At 38.2% G+C, this 17,341-nt stretch overlaps 7 protein-coding genes across 7 annotated transcripts; 3 read left to right on the plus strand and 4 right to left on the minus strand. All coding sequences in view use genetic code 12, as the record gives it.

The window, feature by feature from the left end:
• Window positions 1–220: 220 nt before the first annotated feature.
• On the minus strand, window positions 221–2,215 carry I9W82_000398 (BPL1; the record flags this gene model as incomplete). The annotated part of the gene is made up of 1 exon (XM_067693002.1): window positions 221–2,215. The coding sequence occupies one exon, from the start codon at window positions 2,213–2,215 to the stop codon at window positions 221–223; it is 1,995 nt and encodes a 664-aa protein (XP_067550424.1).
• Window positions 2,216–3,414: 1,199 nt separating this feature from the next.
• Window positions 3,415–6,264, plus strand: I9W82_000399 (uncharacterized protein; the record flags this gene model as incomplete). Its single annotated transcript, XM_067693013.1, has 1 exon — window positions 3,415–6,264. The coding sequence occupies one exon, from the start codon at window positions 3,415–3,417 to the stop codon at window positions 6,262–6,264; it is 2,850 nt and encodes a 949-aa protein (XP_067550425.1).
• Window positions 6,265–7,014: 750 nt separating this feature from the next.
• On the minus strand, window positions 7,015–8,898 carry I9W82_000400 (basic amino acid transporter; the record flags this gene model as incomplete). Its single annotated transcript, XM_067693026.1, has 1 exon — window positions 7,015–8,898. One exon carries the CDS (start codon window positions 8,896–8,898, stop codon window positions 7,015–7,017), a length of 1,884 nt encoding a protein of 627 aa, XP_067550426.1.
• Window positions 8,899–10,248: 1,350 nt separating this feature from the next.
• RAM2 (bifunctional protein farnesyltransferase/protein geranylgeranyltransferase) lies at window positions 10,249–11,130 on the minus strand (the record flags this gene model as incomplete). Its single annotated transcript, XM_067693037.1, has 1 exon — window positions 10,249–11,130. One exon carries the CDS (start codon window positions 11,128–11,130, stop codon window positions 10,249–10,251), a length of 882 nt encoding a protein of 293 aa, XP_067550427.1.
• Window positions 11,131–11,848: 718 nt separating this feature from the next.
• On the plus strand, window positions 11,849–13,087 carry I9W82_000402 (uncharacterized protein; the record flags this gene model as incomplete). Its single annotated transcript, XM_067693048.1, has 1 exon — window positions 11,849–13,087. One exon carries the CDS (start codon window positions 11,849–11,851, stop codon window positions 13,085–13,087), a length of 1,239 nt encoding a protein of 412 aa, XP_067550428.1.
• Window positions 13,088–13,103: 16 nt separating this feature from the next.
• Window positions 13,104–15,031, minus strand: YTM1 (Ytm1p; the record flags this gene model as incomplete). Its single annotated transcript, XM_067693059.1, has 2 exons — window positions 13,104–14,525; window positions 14,789–15,031. 2 exons carry the CDS (start codon window positions 15,029–15,031, stop codon window positions 13,104–13,106), a joined length of 1,665 nt encoding a protein of 554 aa, XP_067550429.1.
• A 731-nt stretch (window positions 15,032–15,762) lies between these two features.
• Window positions 15,763–17,307, plus strand: I9W82_000404 (uncharacterized protein; the record flags this gene model as incomplete). Its single annotated transcript, XM_067693070.1, has 1 exon — window positions 15,763–17,307. The coding sequence occupies one exon, from the start codon at window positions 15,763–15,765 to the stop codon at window positions 17,305–17,307; it is 1,545 nt and encodes a 514-aa protein (XP_067550430.1).
• Between the last annotated feature and the right edge of the window lie 34 nt (window positions 17,308–17,341).

Raw genomic sequence — 17,341 nt, forward strand, 5'->3', positions numbered from 1 at the left:
TGCCAATAACTACGTCGCCAACGGTTATATCAATAATACGATTTTTTCATGCAGGTTAAACACTCACCCGTTAATGTATGTATATGTATAACTGAGCCCACTTTCTATTACATTTCAAATTGGTCCCCTACCCAACAAACTTATTTTTTAGACTAGCGAATAAGTGGTGTTATTATTGTCATCTGTGAACCACTAAAAGCCTACTCAATACCCCCCCATTTTAGGTGTTCTTTTTATAAACTAAGCCCTTGAATAAATCAAACGAGTTTCCATCCGGCTGTAAATGTAAAACCTCGTGATTATTCACATCTTGAGCCATTAATAACCCATATTCGGGAGTAATTCCCCTAATTATACAAGTCCGTGACTCTCCATAGTGACCACCACCAGAAACAACAACTTCTTGATTTGAATGCAACCATCTTTGATAATACAATGGTAAGAATGGTGATAATTGTCCACTCGAGTTTTTGAAAATGGAATAAAATTGATTAATGGTGAATACAATCTGAGCTAGTAAATTTTCCAACTCGTACTTGGGTAATGCTGACTTGTGTTTCTCTTTACGTAACTCATTGAGTTTGGTCAATATGACATTTAAAGATGTAGTTGGAGCTTCATTGGATACATTTAGTCCACCACCCCAAATCAAATAATAATAGCCATCAATGAATTGAGAACTGAGTAAAGATCCACCAACTTTGACATATTTTTCTTCATCACCTTCGAGTGTGGTGGTATCTGTGTCAGTGTTGATACTGGTAAAGTATTGCAGCTTCAACATGTAAATATCATTAGGCCATTTGATACGCACAGGCATATCTTGATACCCTGCAGATTCTCCATAGCCCAAAATTGCTTCAATCAAAGCCAAGCCAGTAACATACTGCAAACAAACAATAAACGATGGTGTAACTTCGCATTTTGGGATCTTGAACAAGATGGTGGTTGGAAGAACACCCTTTGGGTTGAGCCAAATGTTATTGCCTCTACCACGACCTGCAATTTGGGTTGTGGCCGTCAAGACTAATCCATGAGGGAGATGCTTTAACCAGTATTGGTTCTGTTCGAGTATTGTGTGGGTGGATGTAATGACTTTGGTGTAACACAATACTGTGCCAAGCTCAAGGGTGTTGTTGTTTGATAGTTGGAAAAGTCGTTTAAAGTATGATTGGGTGTTAAAGTCTGGTGTTGAATCTAATGTGGTTACATCTCCAGAGGTGATGAATTTTATGCATTGTGTCTGACCATCTTCATTGTGTTGCGGTTGGTGTTGATTATCCTCAAACACAAATGTATCATTCCTGTCTTTAAAAACCCCTTTTTCAATTGGCAAGTTAGCACAAAGATTGGACCTCACCTTTTCAATTTTACCAATATCTGGAGACATAAGGTACATTGGAGTTATCTTTGGAACATTCTCGTCAATATTGTCACAAACACGAAGTCCAAGCTTTTTCAACATCTCCCGCATAAGCATCCTCCTAGCTTTATCATGCTCCTCCAACGTGTTTGCAACACTTGCCACCCCATCTTCTTCCACACCTTCAAACTTTTCTGGTGGATATTCAAGATGAGGACCACTTAAAATCACATCACCTTTCCCCACTTTTCGATACACAATTGCTGCTTTTCCCTCATCTTCAACATCAATCTCCTCAACAAACCTAGCTAAAACTTTAACATCATCATACTTTTCCGAGTCAATGAATACACCACCACCATTATGTAAAGCACAACACAGTGCTGGAGCATTAGGTAACTCATTCCCATTAACCACCAACTTGGCTGCTCTGGCACTTACATGCAGTCCATACTTGTACCTCTTGAAAGCACCACCTCTACAAACTCCAGGATAAAATGCCAATTCTCTATCACCAGACACTTCTAATGGCCCACCAACATCGAATTCACACCTAGCTGAAGCATAATATGCACCAGCACCAAATCCCATAAATTTCCCACCATTTTTGACATATTTCTTAATCTTGAAGTTCCCATATCCATTCAAGACTTGACAATAGGTTAAATCTGCTCCTCCTTCTCCAGGTATCACCAACATTGAAGTCTTTCTCATCCATGGTTCAGTTAACAAGACCGTTTCATTGGCAGATAAAACTGCATAGTATTTGGATAAGTGGAGTCGTAACGAGTCAATACATTGTTTGACGCCCTCGATTGTTGTTCCCGGTCCGGAATAAACTAATACATTCATGTTTTCTGGCTCAAGAGGAAATTGAAGTGGAAAAATGCCCAGGAGATAATTGGGTATTTATTTTTAATTTTTTACTTTGTGTGATGACTCTGAGTCATGAGTTACGACTACAGATTATTCATTGATTCTACAAAAGGTCGATTTACTCGAGTACCTTACATAAACACAAATCATGGTCCGGTTTGTTTAGAGAACACCCATCTTCAATAGTGATGGATACCTTCTTCTGAAAGAAACTGTGAGATGCTTATATATAAACAAATTTGAATGGGGTGTACAAATTGGCAATAAGAATGAAGCTTAGCTACTCAAATGAGAAGAGTAGAGGAGTTATTGCAAAACTAATGAACTACATTGGGAAAGTCGGTGAAGTCAAGACTGCATTACATGTCAAAAGACTGCCCATTTCCATAAAAGAGCAGAAAAGAGTTGGTGAACAATTTTAGGTATAATCTGTATATAAACTAAATAGGGTAATATACAAGAGCACAACATATTTTGACTCGAGGTTCTGAGCTTAAAAGATGTGATAGAATACAACTCTTTCGTGCATATAATGTTCTTAGCTCACTGAAAAGATTTTGTGCGAGATTGTAGAGTAGAAAACGGTCCTCGCTATACGACAATCATCATCTAACCAAGTGTCCAAACTAATACTTACTAGACTGCAGCTTGCAACTCACTAGACTGAGTAGCTGACCTCATACGCAACTTTGTACCTCATATTTCAGATTTTGAACCTTTTCACTATAATTGAATATGCAATATTATTTCCACTAAGTAGTTTGCAACCCCATTCAAAACACCCAATATCGAAGCAATCCATCTAATTCAGTGTTCAATCTTATACTATCACATATCGATACGTTACAATATGCTCCATAACATATTTCTTTTCAGATTGGGTGCATGATCTATAATTAAGATTGTGTTGCAAAAAGATCTACAGATACAAGAGCCAATAGAACAATCAAAGATACGGGACAATGTATATATGTTTATCGCTATACAATCTATTGAAGTAATACAGGGAGAGCATAACTAAATGCTAATCAATAATATTTTTCATCTTGATTGTTTTCTGTCTAATTTTTTGATATGCTGAATGTCATAAAACCCCTCAAAAAAAGTATATAACCACAAAAACCCCATAACTTGTTTCCCCTTTCTTTCTTCATCTACCCTTATCCCCAAGTAACATGCTGTTGTATGCCACCTACTACTTAAAGCAACAACCACCACGCGCCATTGCCTCCAATTCAATGTTGGAAAACTTCGACCAAGCCACTAACGAAGAAGCCAACTTGATGAGAATGTACAACTTAGCCCAACACCTGAATATGAGCAAAAGAATCATGTTACCAACTAAAAGACCCACTACCATCTTGGAGTCAAGCAAAGATGCAAGAGAACGCACCTATCCTCTTGCTTCAATCGCAAAACAAATGACTTTGTTGGAAAAAGCTGCAAACAGAACCAATAAAAATGCAGCAAATGACCCAATGTACAGTCTTACTCAAGAATTTGAACAATTGAGTTTGACAACCTATGAAGACATGCAACCTAAACCTACCATTCCCAATTGTTTTTGGTTATTAAATGAAGATGATCCGGCACGCTTGAAAAGAAGATGGGAGGAACTGCGTATTGATGATAGATTCCCAAACTTTGAATCGCCATTGTATACTGGTACTGAATTGGATCAAGCAACTCCGAATGATGTGATGAATGATGATAACGAAAGCTATAAGAACGAAGTTGAAGTTGAAAATGAAGTTGAGGATGAATATGAAAATGTAGATGAAGATGAAAATGCAGATAAAGATGAATATGGATACGAACATGAATATGAATATGAATATGAAGATGAAGATGAAGATGAAGATGAATATGAAGATGAAGATGAAGATGAAGTTAAAATTGAAAATGAAAAAGTTGAAGTTGAACAAGTTAAAGTTGAAGACAAAAAAGTTGAAATTGAACAAGTGAAAGTTGAACAAGTGAAAGTTGAACAAGTTGAAGCCAAGCAAGTTGAAGTTGAACAAGTTGACACGAAAATTGAACACAATCAAGCTGAAGTTAAGAAAGTGGAAGTTAATCAAGTTGAGGAGAAGAAAGATGAGGACAATAGTGTGTGGATGTTAGACAAACCAGATGGACAAGGAAGAAATTTGAAGATACCGTACATGGATGAAAGATTACCAAATGTTGAACAAAAACTGAATACTAAGATTAAAAATGAACCAAATCAAGCAACAGATAGTGAAGTCAAAGTGGATGATAAAATTGTTGTCAAAAAGGAAGTCGTGGAGTTGAAATCAATTGGTGATTCTCTGTTGGAAAAATTATCTCTACCACATACCAACCAGAAGGAAAAAGAAACAAAAGGTGAAGATGAAGATGTTGAGAAGGATGAGGAAACTAGTCTGAACCAGAGTGGAGATGTCCCTAATGTTATCAGAATTGAAGGTGAAACTTACTTGAATAATGAACCAAAAGGAAAAGAAAATACAAAATGGAATCAAAAGTGGATCAAATTTGTCACGTTGAAAAAACAGAAACCAAAATCAGGTGAAGTTGATGAGTCAGTTGGAAAGAAGAAGTCCTCTTTCAAGGGAAAGTTAAAGCATTTGTTCCAGAGGAAACGTAAATGGGTACCATTTGAAACAACGGGGGAAGTGGATGTGTTATTTGATGCTGATGATTACAAAGATGAAGAAGATACGAAATTGGAAACTAATGTCAACAATGGAAACGAGTCCACCAGCAATGAAGACTCAAACATTACTTTGAACACTGAGAACGAGACCACAGTCAATGATGTCGATGTTCGTGCTGCCATCAATAATGATCAAGAAAATATCGCTGCCTTAGATGCCTGTGAACCAGAAGGACAACAAGCCGAATTGACAAAGTTAGATGCGGTTATAGAACCACCAGCTATTGATACTCCGCCATTGAACCCTGAAGATGCAGATGTTGCAACTAAAGTTGGATTGAAGAAGAAAGCCAAAGTGATGAGAGTTTTGAAGAAGTTGATTAAGCCTTTCAAAAGAAACACAAGGGAAGCTGATGCAACCGATCCCATTGTTGATACACCAAAAGTGAGTTGTGGAGCTGAAGAATCAGAAATCCTGGTGGATGCTTCCAAATGCAAGCGCCAAAAGAAGAAACACAAAAAAAGAAGGTCATCATCAAAGAGAAAAAAGATTGAACTGACCGAGCCTGCAAGTGATGCAGATAAAATTACTGAAGATGTTGCTGGTGCTGAATGTGATTTACCTAAACAAGCAGAGGTTGAAGGTCCTGCAGCAGCCCCATTGGTTTTGAAACCCATCATTAAAATTCGTGATGATTCTGCAGATGGTGTCACTGGCGCGAAAAGGAAAGTAAAACTGAAACGCTTGCGTAGAGCTTTGGATGTTGTTAAAGCTAGTTTCAGGAAAACTTTCCGTCGGAAAACAAGCAAAGTCCGATTTGCCGACACCAATGAGTGTTTCATAGTTGAACGTTATGATCACAAGAGGAAAGAAGAATTAGTACCTCAGTTGTTAGAAAATGAAGAAGAGGAAGCTGTCACAGAAGAAGATGATGCTACTGAAGATGCCCAGCTGTTGTTGAATAGATGTGTTGGTCGGCCATCGACAGAATATAATGCGACCCCAAGTTTGATAAATGATGAGCAAAATGATCCAAGAAGTAATGCTACACCCGCAGAAGAAGCCGAAGAAGAGGATATTGAAAACCTTGACTCTTATCGGCCACCACCTACTGATGAAAAATTAGATATTGACCCTCAAACTGGCCAATTTTTTGGCCTGCGTGGTTTCACCAACGAACATTACAAACCAAGAAAGAACAGGGTCAACTACTCAAGAAGACCGACTATACATCAAATTGCTCATGAGAAAATGAAAAGTGAGCAGATTCGTGCGGCGCAAGCAACAGGTCGTTGGGTTCAAAATCCCAGAGGGAACTGGATCTATGAGGACAAAACAAAGTGGTGGTTGAATGGAGGCATTCTTGATTATAGAACATATTGGAAATAATGGATTATGAAAATGGAGAAAAGCGGAGTTAGATCTAGTTGTCCAGAGCAAACCAACAAGAGAGCGAATTATAGTTGACGGGGAATAGATGACGATAGAAAAATCGCTCAGGTGTCTCCTGGTCTGAGGTTATCATAAATAGAGCGCTGCATTTAATGTAGTGTTGATGATTTCCTCATTACAGACTATTCGGGGGGGGACATTTGAATACGGATTTTCTTTTCTGATTCTTGAACCAGGTCAATATATGCTCATATGAAGTTGGATTTGAATCCTGGAAGAAGAAGAAGATTCTATCTTCTGAATACAGTTAGCAAGTTTAACGATGAGAAAATCCATTGTTGACATATGTTTTACTTGAGAGTTTGTTGAAATTTGAACCGGTTTGAGAAGAGGTGTTGAAGAGGTTGCTCCATTGAAAGTACGAGATGAAGAGGTTGTTCAATTACGAAGTGTTACTTCATGCTGCTTAACGTTCAAAAGTCAATTAAAAGTTGGGAAAGATATTATGGTGGAGTGGTGCCCGTCAGTATTTTATTTCAATTCTATGCTATATTTATCTTTTTATGTCTACATTCTGATTCTTATCCTCCTTTCTCTTGGTGCAACTATCTTTCTATCCACTCTCAGTCTCTCGAATTTGGCAACACCTACTTGAGAGTGTCAAAAAACTAGTGTTTACTTCCACGATTTTATTATATTATATTAATCCCGTTCTATATACATAACCCTTGTAATTTCATTAAAATTCTAATTTGTCTCTGTTTTCTTCTCTTCATTGGTAGCAGCTTCCGGTGATATCTCGGCATCAAGCTGTTTCAATTGTGCTTCCTTCTCCGCGTCACTTGCATCTCCTTGAAGTATTTCCTCTTTTTTCTCCTCCTTTTTGGCCATTTGCTTCATGTTGGGTAATCTCTTGTTGGTAATAAATGGACATGCTAAAGTGGATATAGCAGCCCAACCAATGCACATGTAAAACACGTTTTGAATGGACTTCATCATTTGTTCCTTGATGAATCTCTCAGTTGTAGAATCCAATGTTTTCAAAACGGTATTGGATGACATGATACTCGAAATGTCTATTGATTGTAACGCCTTTTGAATTTGAGGACTGGCTTTGGGAATTTCACTTTTAAAGTAGTTCTTTAAACTCGATGTGTAGACTGCGTCAGATAACGTAGCGGCAATTGCAGATGATAAACACCTAGAAGCATTGATGAAGATTGTTGTCATGATAGTTCCACCAGGTGTTTTTGGTGCCTTGATTTGAGCAGAAATTATGGCCGGCTGGAATTGAGCACCAGTAGCAATACCCATTACGATCAACAAGCCAACTTGTTTTGAAAAGGATGAATCAACCTGCAATAAACTCAATAAACCTGCACCTATAGGGGCCATAATTCCTGAAAAGATTCCCCATGGTTTGACATATCTGAACTTTTGAATCGTTCCTCCTGAAATAATTGAGCATATAACAACAGCTATGATACAAGGGAGCAAATGTAAACCAGCACCCATTGCGCTTGAATCACGAATAACTTGAAAATAGACAGATGCATAGATCATGGTGACAATAAATGCTGAAAATACCCCAGATATCGAAAGTGCAGAGGCAATAATCTGTGGCGTGGTAATGACATCGGTGCCAATGATTTGATTTTTAGAGAACCGGAAGTTCCAAATAGCAAAGATTATCAATAATATTGGACCAATTATAAAGCATGATATGACAGCACCGGAATCCCATGCGAAATCAGATGAGCCAAAAGTTATTGCCAACAAGAAAATCACACTTCCTGATATGAAGAAAAATGTTCCGATATAATCAAATTGTTTCAATTCTTCCCAAATGTCCACTTTTGGAAATGGAGGACGGAAGGAGTACAAAAATACCGCCAATGCAAACCCACCGACTGGTAAATTAATATAAAATGACCATCTCCAAGTGACATGAGTAGTGAATGCACCACCAATCAAAGGACCCAATACCGATGCAACTGCAAATGTGACAGACAAGATTGTCATTCCAACGGGCCGTTTATTCATAGGCACAACCTCGGATACAATAACAAATGTTAAACCTTGAATACCAGCTCCTCCGACACCAGCAAGGACTCTACCACCAATTAAAACGTTCATAGTTGGTGCCAATGCACACATTAAAGACCCGGCCTCAAAAATTACAACAGCAACAACCATGGACCATTTTCTACCAAATATGATCGATAATTTACCATAAGGTTGAATAAAAACAGCCATTGTTAACAAAAACCCCGATGACAACCATCCAACGTTTTCAAATGCATTAAACTTGTTTCCAACGGTGGATAAGATTGTAGCAACAATAGTTTGATCCAATGCAAACAAAAATAAACAAAGGAATAAGGAAACAAAACAAAGAACCAAGCGTGTTCCATGTATGTATTGATCTTCACGTAAAGTACCATCCCCTGCATCAGATTCTTTAAAATGGCCCAGTCGAGAATGAACTGAAGACTGCTCTTCGAGGTCTTCAGGTAGTTGGCGAGGTAATTGTTCTTGTTGAATGGTATCCTCATTGAGGGGTTTTGGTACCCCACTTGAGTCGCTTGATTTGACACTGGAGCTTGATGATGTAAGCTCTTTCTTACTCATAGTTATAAGTTTGTTTGGTGTTGTCAATTATCTAGCAGGTGTGTATCAAGAGAATGAGGAATTTTCAAGTGATATTTATAAGATCCCATATGGGAAAAGTGAATAGGGTAACAAAAACGGAGAAAAATGTATATTGCCGCATCATTGAAAGCTTTTTGTAGTTTCGCAAACCGTTACTATTTTAAGTGCGGATGCAACTTAATTCCGAAATACGGAGTTAGTATTTTTTTTATAAATAGATTTTAAAACGTATAGCAAAAGAACTACTCCACGTGTATATAGTGGTTATTGTAGTCACGGAGATACACCGCAATGAGCAATTAGTTCTTGCCAACCCTTTGCTTGTTGCCCGTTTAAGTCCTAGAGTGATGGGCTATAAGAACAGAAAAATACGGAGTTAAAGCTCGGGCGTACTTGTTTTGTGTTTGGAGCGGCTGGTCCGTCATCTCGGTTTAAAATTTCCAAATTTGGATACAAATGCGAACTTATTCTGCGATAAGTGCGAACGCCGTAGCATTAAACGGACCCGTCTCTCTAGTAAGAACCCAATTTCAAAACGAAACATAGGATGTAAGGGTTATCCTTGCAACTTTAGCTCTAAAGCTTTTAGATCTTAAAGATTGGTTCCTTAAACTTTTTAGCACTATCTATCAAGCCGCCCTCTGATTATGCACCAACCCTGTTTTCATTTTTTTAATTCTTGGTATGAAACTTTTACTTATGCGGCTGTATGTACACGTTGTGACACAAAAACAGAATGAAAGTGAAACTCGTACCGCATTCGTTCCGATACTATTTGGCCGCTCATATATCCCTTTACTGAAAAGCTATCCTTGATGCCTTTGCGGACTTCGGTATATGTTCGCCTTAGACTTGTAGTCACCTCCGTAGATCCCACTTGCTAGTGACTACAATTTCTGTTTCGTAGCGTATTGTTACAACAATAGTTCTTTGCGTGTCTCACCAGTTTCTACAAAACGACTAATCGCCTGTGGAGGTTCCAAAATTATACTAAACGAAGCCGAGGTCGGTGATGTTGACCTTTGTGACTGTTCATAAGAAGCCCGCCAACTTTAAACTGAAGTCGCCATAGTCTAGTCATGCGAAAATTTGCGGCAAATTTAAGGCAAAAACAATGTAACCCATGGAGATATACAATTTGTTAACTTTAGTAGAAATTTACAGTATTATCCCCAACAGCAAATATAAATTTCTCCTGCCCTTCATCTTACCGTCTACCTACATTATTTTGGTAAAAGAAAATGTGGCGGCCACTGCTTTTCCAATAGAGTTGTGTGAAATATAAAGGATGGAGAGTGTTTTAGAATACAAATGATTTCTTTATTGTCTTTAATAGTTAAACAAGCGTTCATGTAAGTGGTTACAAGTAGCAGCTTTATCGTCATCTCCTTTCTGCTTGTAGATTCTACTCAATAGATCCAATGCGAAAGTACTTTTCACCTCTTTTGTATCAAGATCAACCATTCCATATGCAAACTCTTCCAAATCACAAACATCCTTATCATATTTGTCATAGATGCCTTCCAAGTAGTTCCATGAACTAGCATTTTGAGGGCATTGCGTTATTTTTTCTTTAACGTAAGATATCTCCTGTTTGATCGTTTCTTCATTCGAGGATGCACCTGGAGCAAAATTCAAAAAGAACCGATGACTCCACGCACTATTATTCAATAGATCAGCATCTATAGCATCACTTACAAACAGTCGCTCCTTTTCGTCATTGTATAAATCAAACTTTTCAACAAGCCATTTTCTGTAGGACCACACATGGTGATTTTTAGGATCAGCATCAAGCATGGCTTCCAATATTGGAAACTCGCGATGCGGTTCAAACTTGCTTCCTTTCTTATTGGCTTCTTCTTGTTTCAAAATTTCATTGATAATTAGTTGACGATAGTTCCATATCTGATAATTCTTTTCATTATCCAACGCAATTTGTTCACACCAATCCAATTCATCGTAAAAATTCGTATCTGGAAGATTCCTTAGAATGTTAAAGCGGTATATCCACGTAGTATAGTGTGATGCCAATTGCTCAATTCCTAACTCGGTCAAGTAAAGTGCTCGGGGAGAATACTCTTTTAGTTGCATGAGAGCCAATAAAGTGCCCATGGTTGACTTGTACTCCTCGTCGTACAAAATTTGGCATAGTTGCGGTTCGTTGGTATTTAGATTAACAGGCTCAACGTCTGAGAAGTCGTAGTTTGACATTGATGTGGTGTATTTGATGTATGGCTAGCTCTGAGAATCTGTTGCAAACTTCTGGTGCTCTTTTATAGTAAAGTTACCAATTCTATTTTTTTTTTCCCTTTTGGTGTTACATAATGGAGACACATGTAACCTTCCTATTTAGTAAACGACAATTGGGTTGATGCTGGTAGGCACAGTACAGTTTCACAGAGCTACCAAGGTAAAGGGTACGAATTCAATAGAACTACTATGTAACCACTACTACTCATCCTACCGTACTTAACATATATCTATGGCTGATAGATTAGTGTAAGCCTATGATCACGTGACATCATCGTGATATCCGACAAACTATAGTGCTCATAGAGATCAGTAACCAAAGTTGACATACTCATGAGTACAGCAACACCATCACAGTTGTACCAGTCATTTGACATTGGCTAACAAAGAACCACAAAAGACCAATTTTGAAGAAAAATCTGTGGTGAAATCGGATGATTGAAAATGGAATTGTCGGGTGACTTTCCACAACAGCCAATTGTTTTTCCATCGAATAAGGGGAATAATACAACTCTTATATGCATACGCTAGAAGAACGCTACTCCACACAATGCCATCCATCTCATTCGACTCAATTCCAGTCATTTGCATTATATCTTTCTCCCTTTATTACGTGCTATCGTTAGTTTATCGAAAATCACAATTACCCATCCTCATAACCACATTTGTCTTTTCCAACATGGTGTCAAGAACCTCATTGTTTAAATCATTGGCCCATTCGGCTCTGGAAGGCTTGAAAGCCAAAACTCCGAGCTTGGAAAAGTTGCCCACTTCGGCAGGATCCAACTATTCAAAATTTCAAAATCTCAACCACGAGCAAAAAGTTGAAATATTGTCGGCTATCAAGTCATTGCAGAGTTATCAATTTCATGCTCAAGAGGTGAATAAAAGGAGAAGACTGTTGTTTACTCATTTGAGATTCAAACAGCAATCATTAGCAAAAGATGTTGGCTATTGGAAAAGGCTTGAGTCAATTGACAAGGCTATTGAAAAAAACCAAAGCTTTCTTGATGCTGTTGCTGATTTTACAATTGGAGAGTATGGCATATCGTTGAAGGATTTTGAAGTGATTGAAAACAAGCAGGGCAGTATTGCAAGTGGTAACAACTTTAGGGTTATTGAAGCATTGGGACATTACACTCGTGATTGGACATCTGGATTGTTAAGTTCTGAGTTGAAGCCCCTCTATGATTATATTGAATCTCAGCTAGAGTTGACAATAGATTCAAAGCAAAAAGAGGAGACGGTGTTGGTATTTCCTGGAAGTGGTTTGGGTCGATTGGCTCACGAGTTTAGTAAATCGGATTATGGCGCTGTTTACGCTGTTGAATATTCAGGATTAATGAACCTGTTTGTTGGTTACAACTACAGCAAGCAGCTGGCAGAGAGACTGCACACTATTTATCCTTATATTCATACGAACTCGGATTATTACAGCACGGAGTCGCAGTTTCGAACTTTTGAATACGAGCCAATTGGTGACGCCAATAGGCCGAAAAACTTGCACTTTGTAAATGATGATTTCACCAAGTTTAAAATACCTAATAAAGAAAAGTATAAGAACGTTGTTGTGGTATCTGCATTTTTCTTGGACACTGCTGAAAATTTATTTGCGTACCTTGACACTATTGAAAAATTAGCAAAGCCTCTGGGAAATGTGAAGAGAGGGTATTGGATAAATGCTGGGCCATTAAAGTATGGATCAGCAGCCCAAGTGGAATTCAATGCAGACGAATTGAAAGATGTTCGAAAGGCTTTGGGGTGGGTCGATCAGCAGAACGTTTACACAGTGTGGAATCCATCGTCAATCGGTAATCAAACAGGATTAGTCGGTTATCTTACAGACAAGGAGAGTATGTGGCAAGGCTATTATGGATTGAATCTATTTACAGCATCCAGAAAGGAAAACAAACTGTAGAATATATAGATACATTTTAATTGGCAATATCCGTTCCTTTATTTATTTGAATCTTTTTATCTTCACCGCCGCTTATAATTCCAATCTCATTATCCCAACACACATCGAATATTTTCTTTTTCGTTGTTCCATCTTCCCTAGTTATTGTATAGAGAGACTTGTCAGCCCTAACATCCCAAACTTTAACAGTTCCATCATGAGAACTAGAAGCAAACATATTTGCGTTGTGGGGTGAGGCACTCAATGCAACAACAAAGTTTGTGTGGCCAACCAACTTTGCATTGATAACCTCCGCACTATTTGATATCCTTGGGTCGTGTAAATTGATGTGACGAGCTGATGAACCCGAAGCTATCAAGTTTACTTGCGGTAATTGTAAAACAGATAATAGCGAAAAGCCTGTTGTTCTTGTATCAACACATCGAGAGGTGACCAAATCCCATGTTTTAATAGTGTGATCTTGTGAAACTGAATATCCAACAGTGGCATCATGTGCATCAAAAATAACACCTTCTACAGGCTCAGTGTGACCACTCATCATGCTCAACGGAGAGCGACGTCTAATTGTTGAATCTTGTAATGCCATTTTCCTTCTCTTTTTTGACGAGGTAGAGACAACATTTGAATCGTACTCAGGAACTTCAATCTTTGTCATTTCTTTATAGTTTGTGGACCAGAATCCAATAGAATTATCATACCCTGCACTCAAGATCCTTTTTGCCTTATGGCTTACAGACAAGTCAACCACGGGTGCTTTATGACCTTCCAAGATTGCCAAAGTCTTTCCATCTTCAATGTCTTCGTCTTCGTTTTCCTCATTTTGATCAACAACGCCCTCATATGCGGTTTTCCATAATCTTACTTGTCTATCGTTACCACAGGATACAATTCTAGTTGGCGAAATCCATTTGACTGCCTTTATTGGAGCAGAATGACCAACATATTGCTTCTCAACTTTTCCTGACATGTTATAAGTTCGTACCACACCATCGTAAGACCCACTCAAAATCTTTGACTCGTTTATCTGCAATTGTGAGTCTAAAACAGCACTCGAAGTTTTATTTATTGAATCTATAGATGAGATCCAGTCTTCATTGTTGAATGAGGCTTGAAAGCTTGGTGGTAATATAGCCCTAGTGTACTCTATTGTTAAGAATGCTTCACTGGATAGACCATTCCTCACAAGATAGTCCTCTATTGATGTGCGTAAAAGCTCTCCATTGATAAGAAAGTTGAAAGGTACGGGTTTATGATCCTCTTCGTCCGAATCTTGCTTGTAGTTTCCGAGTAAATGATTGACAATTTCAGACAATCCAAATCTTTTCAATGAGATGGGTACAAACAATGGAGTCTCCTCAACTCTTAAGGTATCATCCTCTTCACTGGTGATGAATTTGATCTTTATCTGGTTCTTGTCTGACATGGGGAACTCTAGTGTCTAGTGGAGGGTGTGATAAATTCTGAGATGGAGATGCTCATCAGGTAAAAAAAAAAAAAATTAAAAAAAGAACAGAAGACAGAAGACAATGGGTGTGAAAGAAATGGAAGCGCAGAGTAAGTAAAACTTAATTACATTCATTAAACAACCACACAAGATCACATCTTCAAAGATAAACTCATCTTCCCTCCTCGTGAACGAAAAATATCCTCTTTCAAGCCAGGTATAGAGAACCTTGTCACAAATTTGCTGAAATGCTTAACAAGTCTCAAGCTAGAATTTGCAGTTTGAAATACTTGCAAATCGGTTCTTCTCTTTTTCATCCTCGCCAAAAATGGCAGTTTATGGACCCTGGTAATTGCATAGAAATGACGTGAGTAAAGTGATTTTCTGTGGAAAACTCCATAGTCAGAAATGTATCCCTTGGTGGCCAAGTTTTTCAATGCCCGTTTGATTCGTTTCCATCTTCTTGCTCTGGTAATTCTCGGTGGCGGTAATGATCTCATTAAATGAAATAGGGTGAGTTATGAAAACAAAAAAGTCAAGTGGGAGGTAGCTAAGAGGAATAGGGATACCTTGAGGAACAACGTTGGAGTGGACTCTTTCAACTGTATAAGAATCCGAATGCTATTGAGAGAAAGCACAAAAAAAAAGGCGAATGGCTAAAGTTCTTAGGTGGTGAGAACAAGTATTTATACTTTGTCACTGTTGTGTTGGTAAGCACAAAAACCGCGTACAAGCATATCAAAATGAGATAGCGATGGCAAAAAAAGAGGAAGGAAGTTCAAAATTGCCTTTAATGTAGCTCACGAAATGGTGATTTGTAAAGAAGGTTATCGTTTTCAGTTTTATCTTTTACCAAAGGAAGCGTTTACGACTAATGGAGTCAACTATGCTCTATATTCGATATACCACTTATTGTAAACAATGAACGCCGTTTCACTCGCTTATTAATCTCACACTCTGATAGCCGACTTGTAGTTTTTTCTGAAGGCGTATCATCTTTGCCATAGTTGGTATAATTCCCAAAAGGGAAACTTTCGCAGCCGACAAAATTTCAGATGAAATTTAGCCCCCGTACTTAACAAGAACAATATGGCAGATTATCTAAGCAACTTTGCGTTTCAAAAGCAAGTATCGATGAAAGGATAATTCTTTTAGTTTCCAATGAGCTAGGAAAGATCTATGAAAACCATTTTTCAATTCAGACAAGGTATTCAACACCAAAGTATCCATAATGTCTTTGAACAAGCATTCACCTGATAGTAGCAAGACTCGCCCCTGTACAAACTCAACAATACAAGATGATATTCAAACTGAATCTCCAATCCAATCACATAGATCGTTCCAAAACTCTCAAGATCAGCTCCCCGATGTTGAACAAGAACTAACCGATAGCGAAGAAGAAGACGAGTTTATTCGAAGATTTGGTGATATAAATTTTCAGTACATAAAACCACCAAGGGAGAGATTTTGGTTTATGAGACCTCATGCGTTGAATTACTTTAAAGACGGAGTATTGTTCCGTACCAAAGGAGAGAGAGGAAGTTCAAAGACTGAATTGTTTTTGGATTTAATCTATGTTGGATTGATAGCCAATTTAGCTGGCGAAGCAAGCGAAAATGCTAGTGGATTGGCATTGCTAAAGTACGTTCTATTCTTTTTACCATTGTGGGTGGTCTGGGCAGACATTAAAGATTTCACCAACTACTACTATAACGAGGACTTATCGCAAAAGGTGTATATTTTTTGGATTCTTTGCTTGCTTACTTTATACATCAACAGTCATTACGATATCACCGAAAGTTATAGCAAAGCTGCTTTACCTGTTGTCTCCTACATTCTATGTCGTTTGTCATTGGCGGCCTCCTTGGTTATCTATTCCTTTTTTATCCCAGAACACCAAACACAACAAAGAATATACGCCGCTACTATTTTTGTAACTTCGATGTGCTGGATTTCGGTTATATTTGTATCCACCAGAGTGAAGATTGCCCTTGCGTTTATTTTCCTCTTCTTAGAGCAGGTGTGTTTTTCAGTTTGTTACCACCCATGGATTAAGAGAGTGTTGAAACTTACAATGTCCACTGCTTTAAACATTGAACACGAAGTGGAGAGACTCTCTGTTTTTGTTACGATTGCAATTGGTGAATATTTATACAAAGTCGTCGCTACTGGATCTCTAGGGGTAGGATTTAGTGCAAAGTACGCCAGGGGTATTTTCCTATTGGCCGACGCTTATATCCTATTTTGGCTTTACCAATACGGTGGAACATCCCACAAGGCAATCCATCCATTGAGAAATAGCGGTACCACGGCAATCATTTGGATCTATGCGCATATACCATTAGTTGCGGCATTAGTTTTGTCAGCTGATGCAGGGGGTGATTTATGTGCCACCGATAACCTGAGCACTAAAAAGAGTCAACACCTAGAAGCAAGAGCCGAAGGTGAGGGTGAGGAATCTGAGAAAAACATGTATGCGTTGGCATTTTTTTACACTGGAGGAATTGCAGTTGCATTAGTGAGTATGTTTGTTTTGGGGATAGTGGAAAAAAGTCGGGATCCGCCAAACCTCTTCCTACTACCTCAGAAACTTCGAGTGTTTTGGAGATTACCGATTGGCATCATTATCGTGATGATCACTTTCGCGGAAATGAATTCAACATTACTAATGGGTATCGTAACTTTGTTGTTGGGAGTTTTATTGGTGTTTGAAAGTTTCGTGTCTACCCCACGCAATTGCTTGTTTAATAATAGATCCGAAAATGGAATGGTTTAATTTGTGCTTCTTTTGTTTAATAAAATATTTACTT

This window comes from Candida metapsilosis (assembly GCF_017655625.1).
Source record: "Candida metapsilosis strain BP57 chromosome Unknown scaffold1, whole genome shotgun sequence".
In the NCBI taxonomy this organism is placed as follows: Eukaryota; Fungi; Ascomycota; class Pichiomycetes; order Serinales; family Debaryomycetaceae; genus Lodderomyces; species Lodderomyces metapsilosis.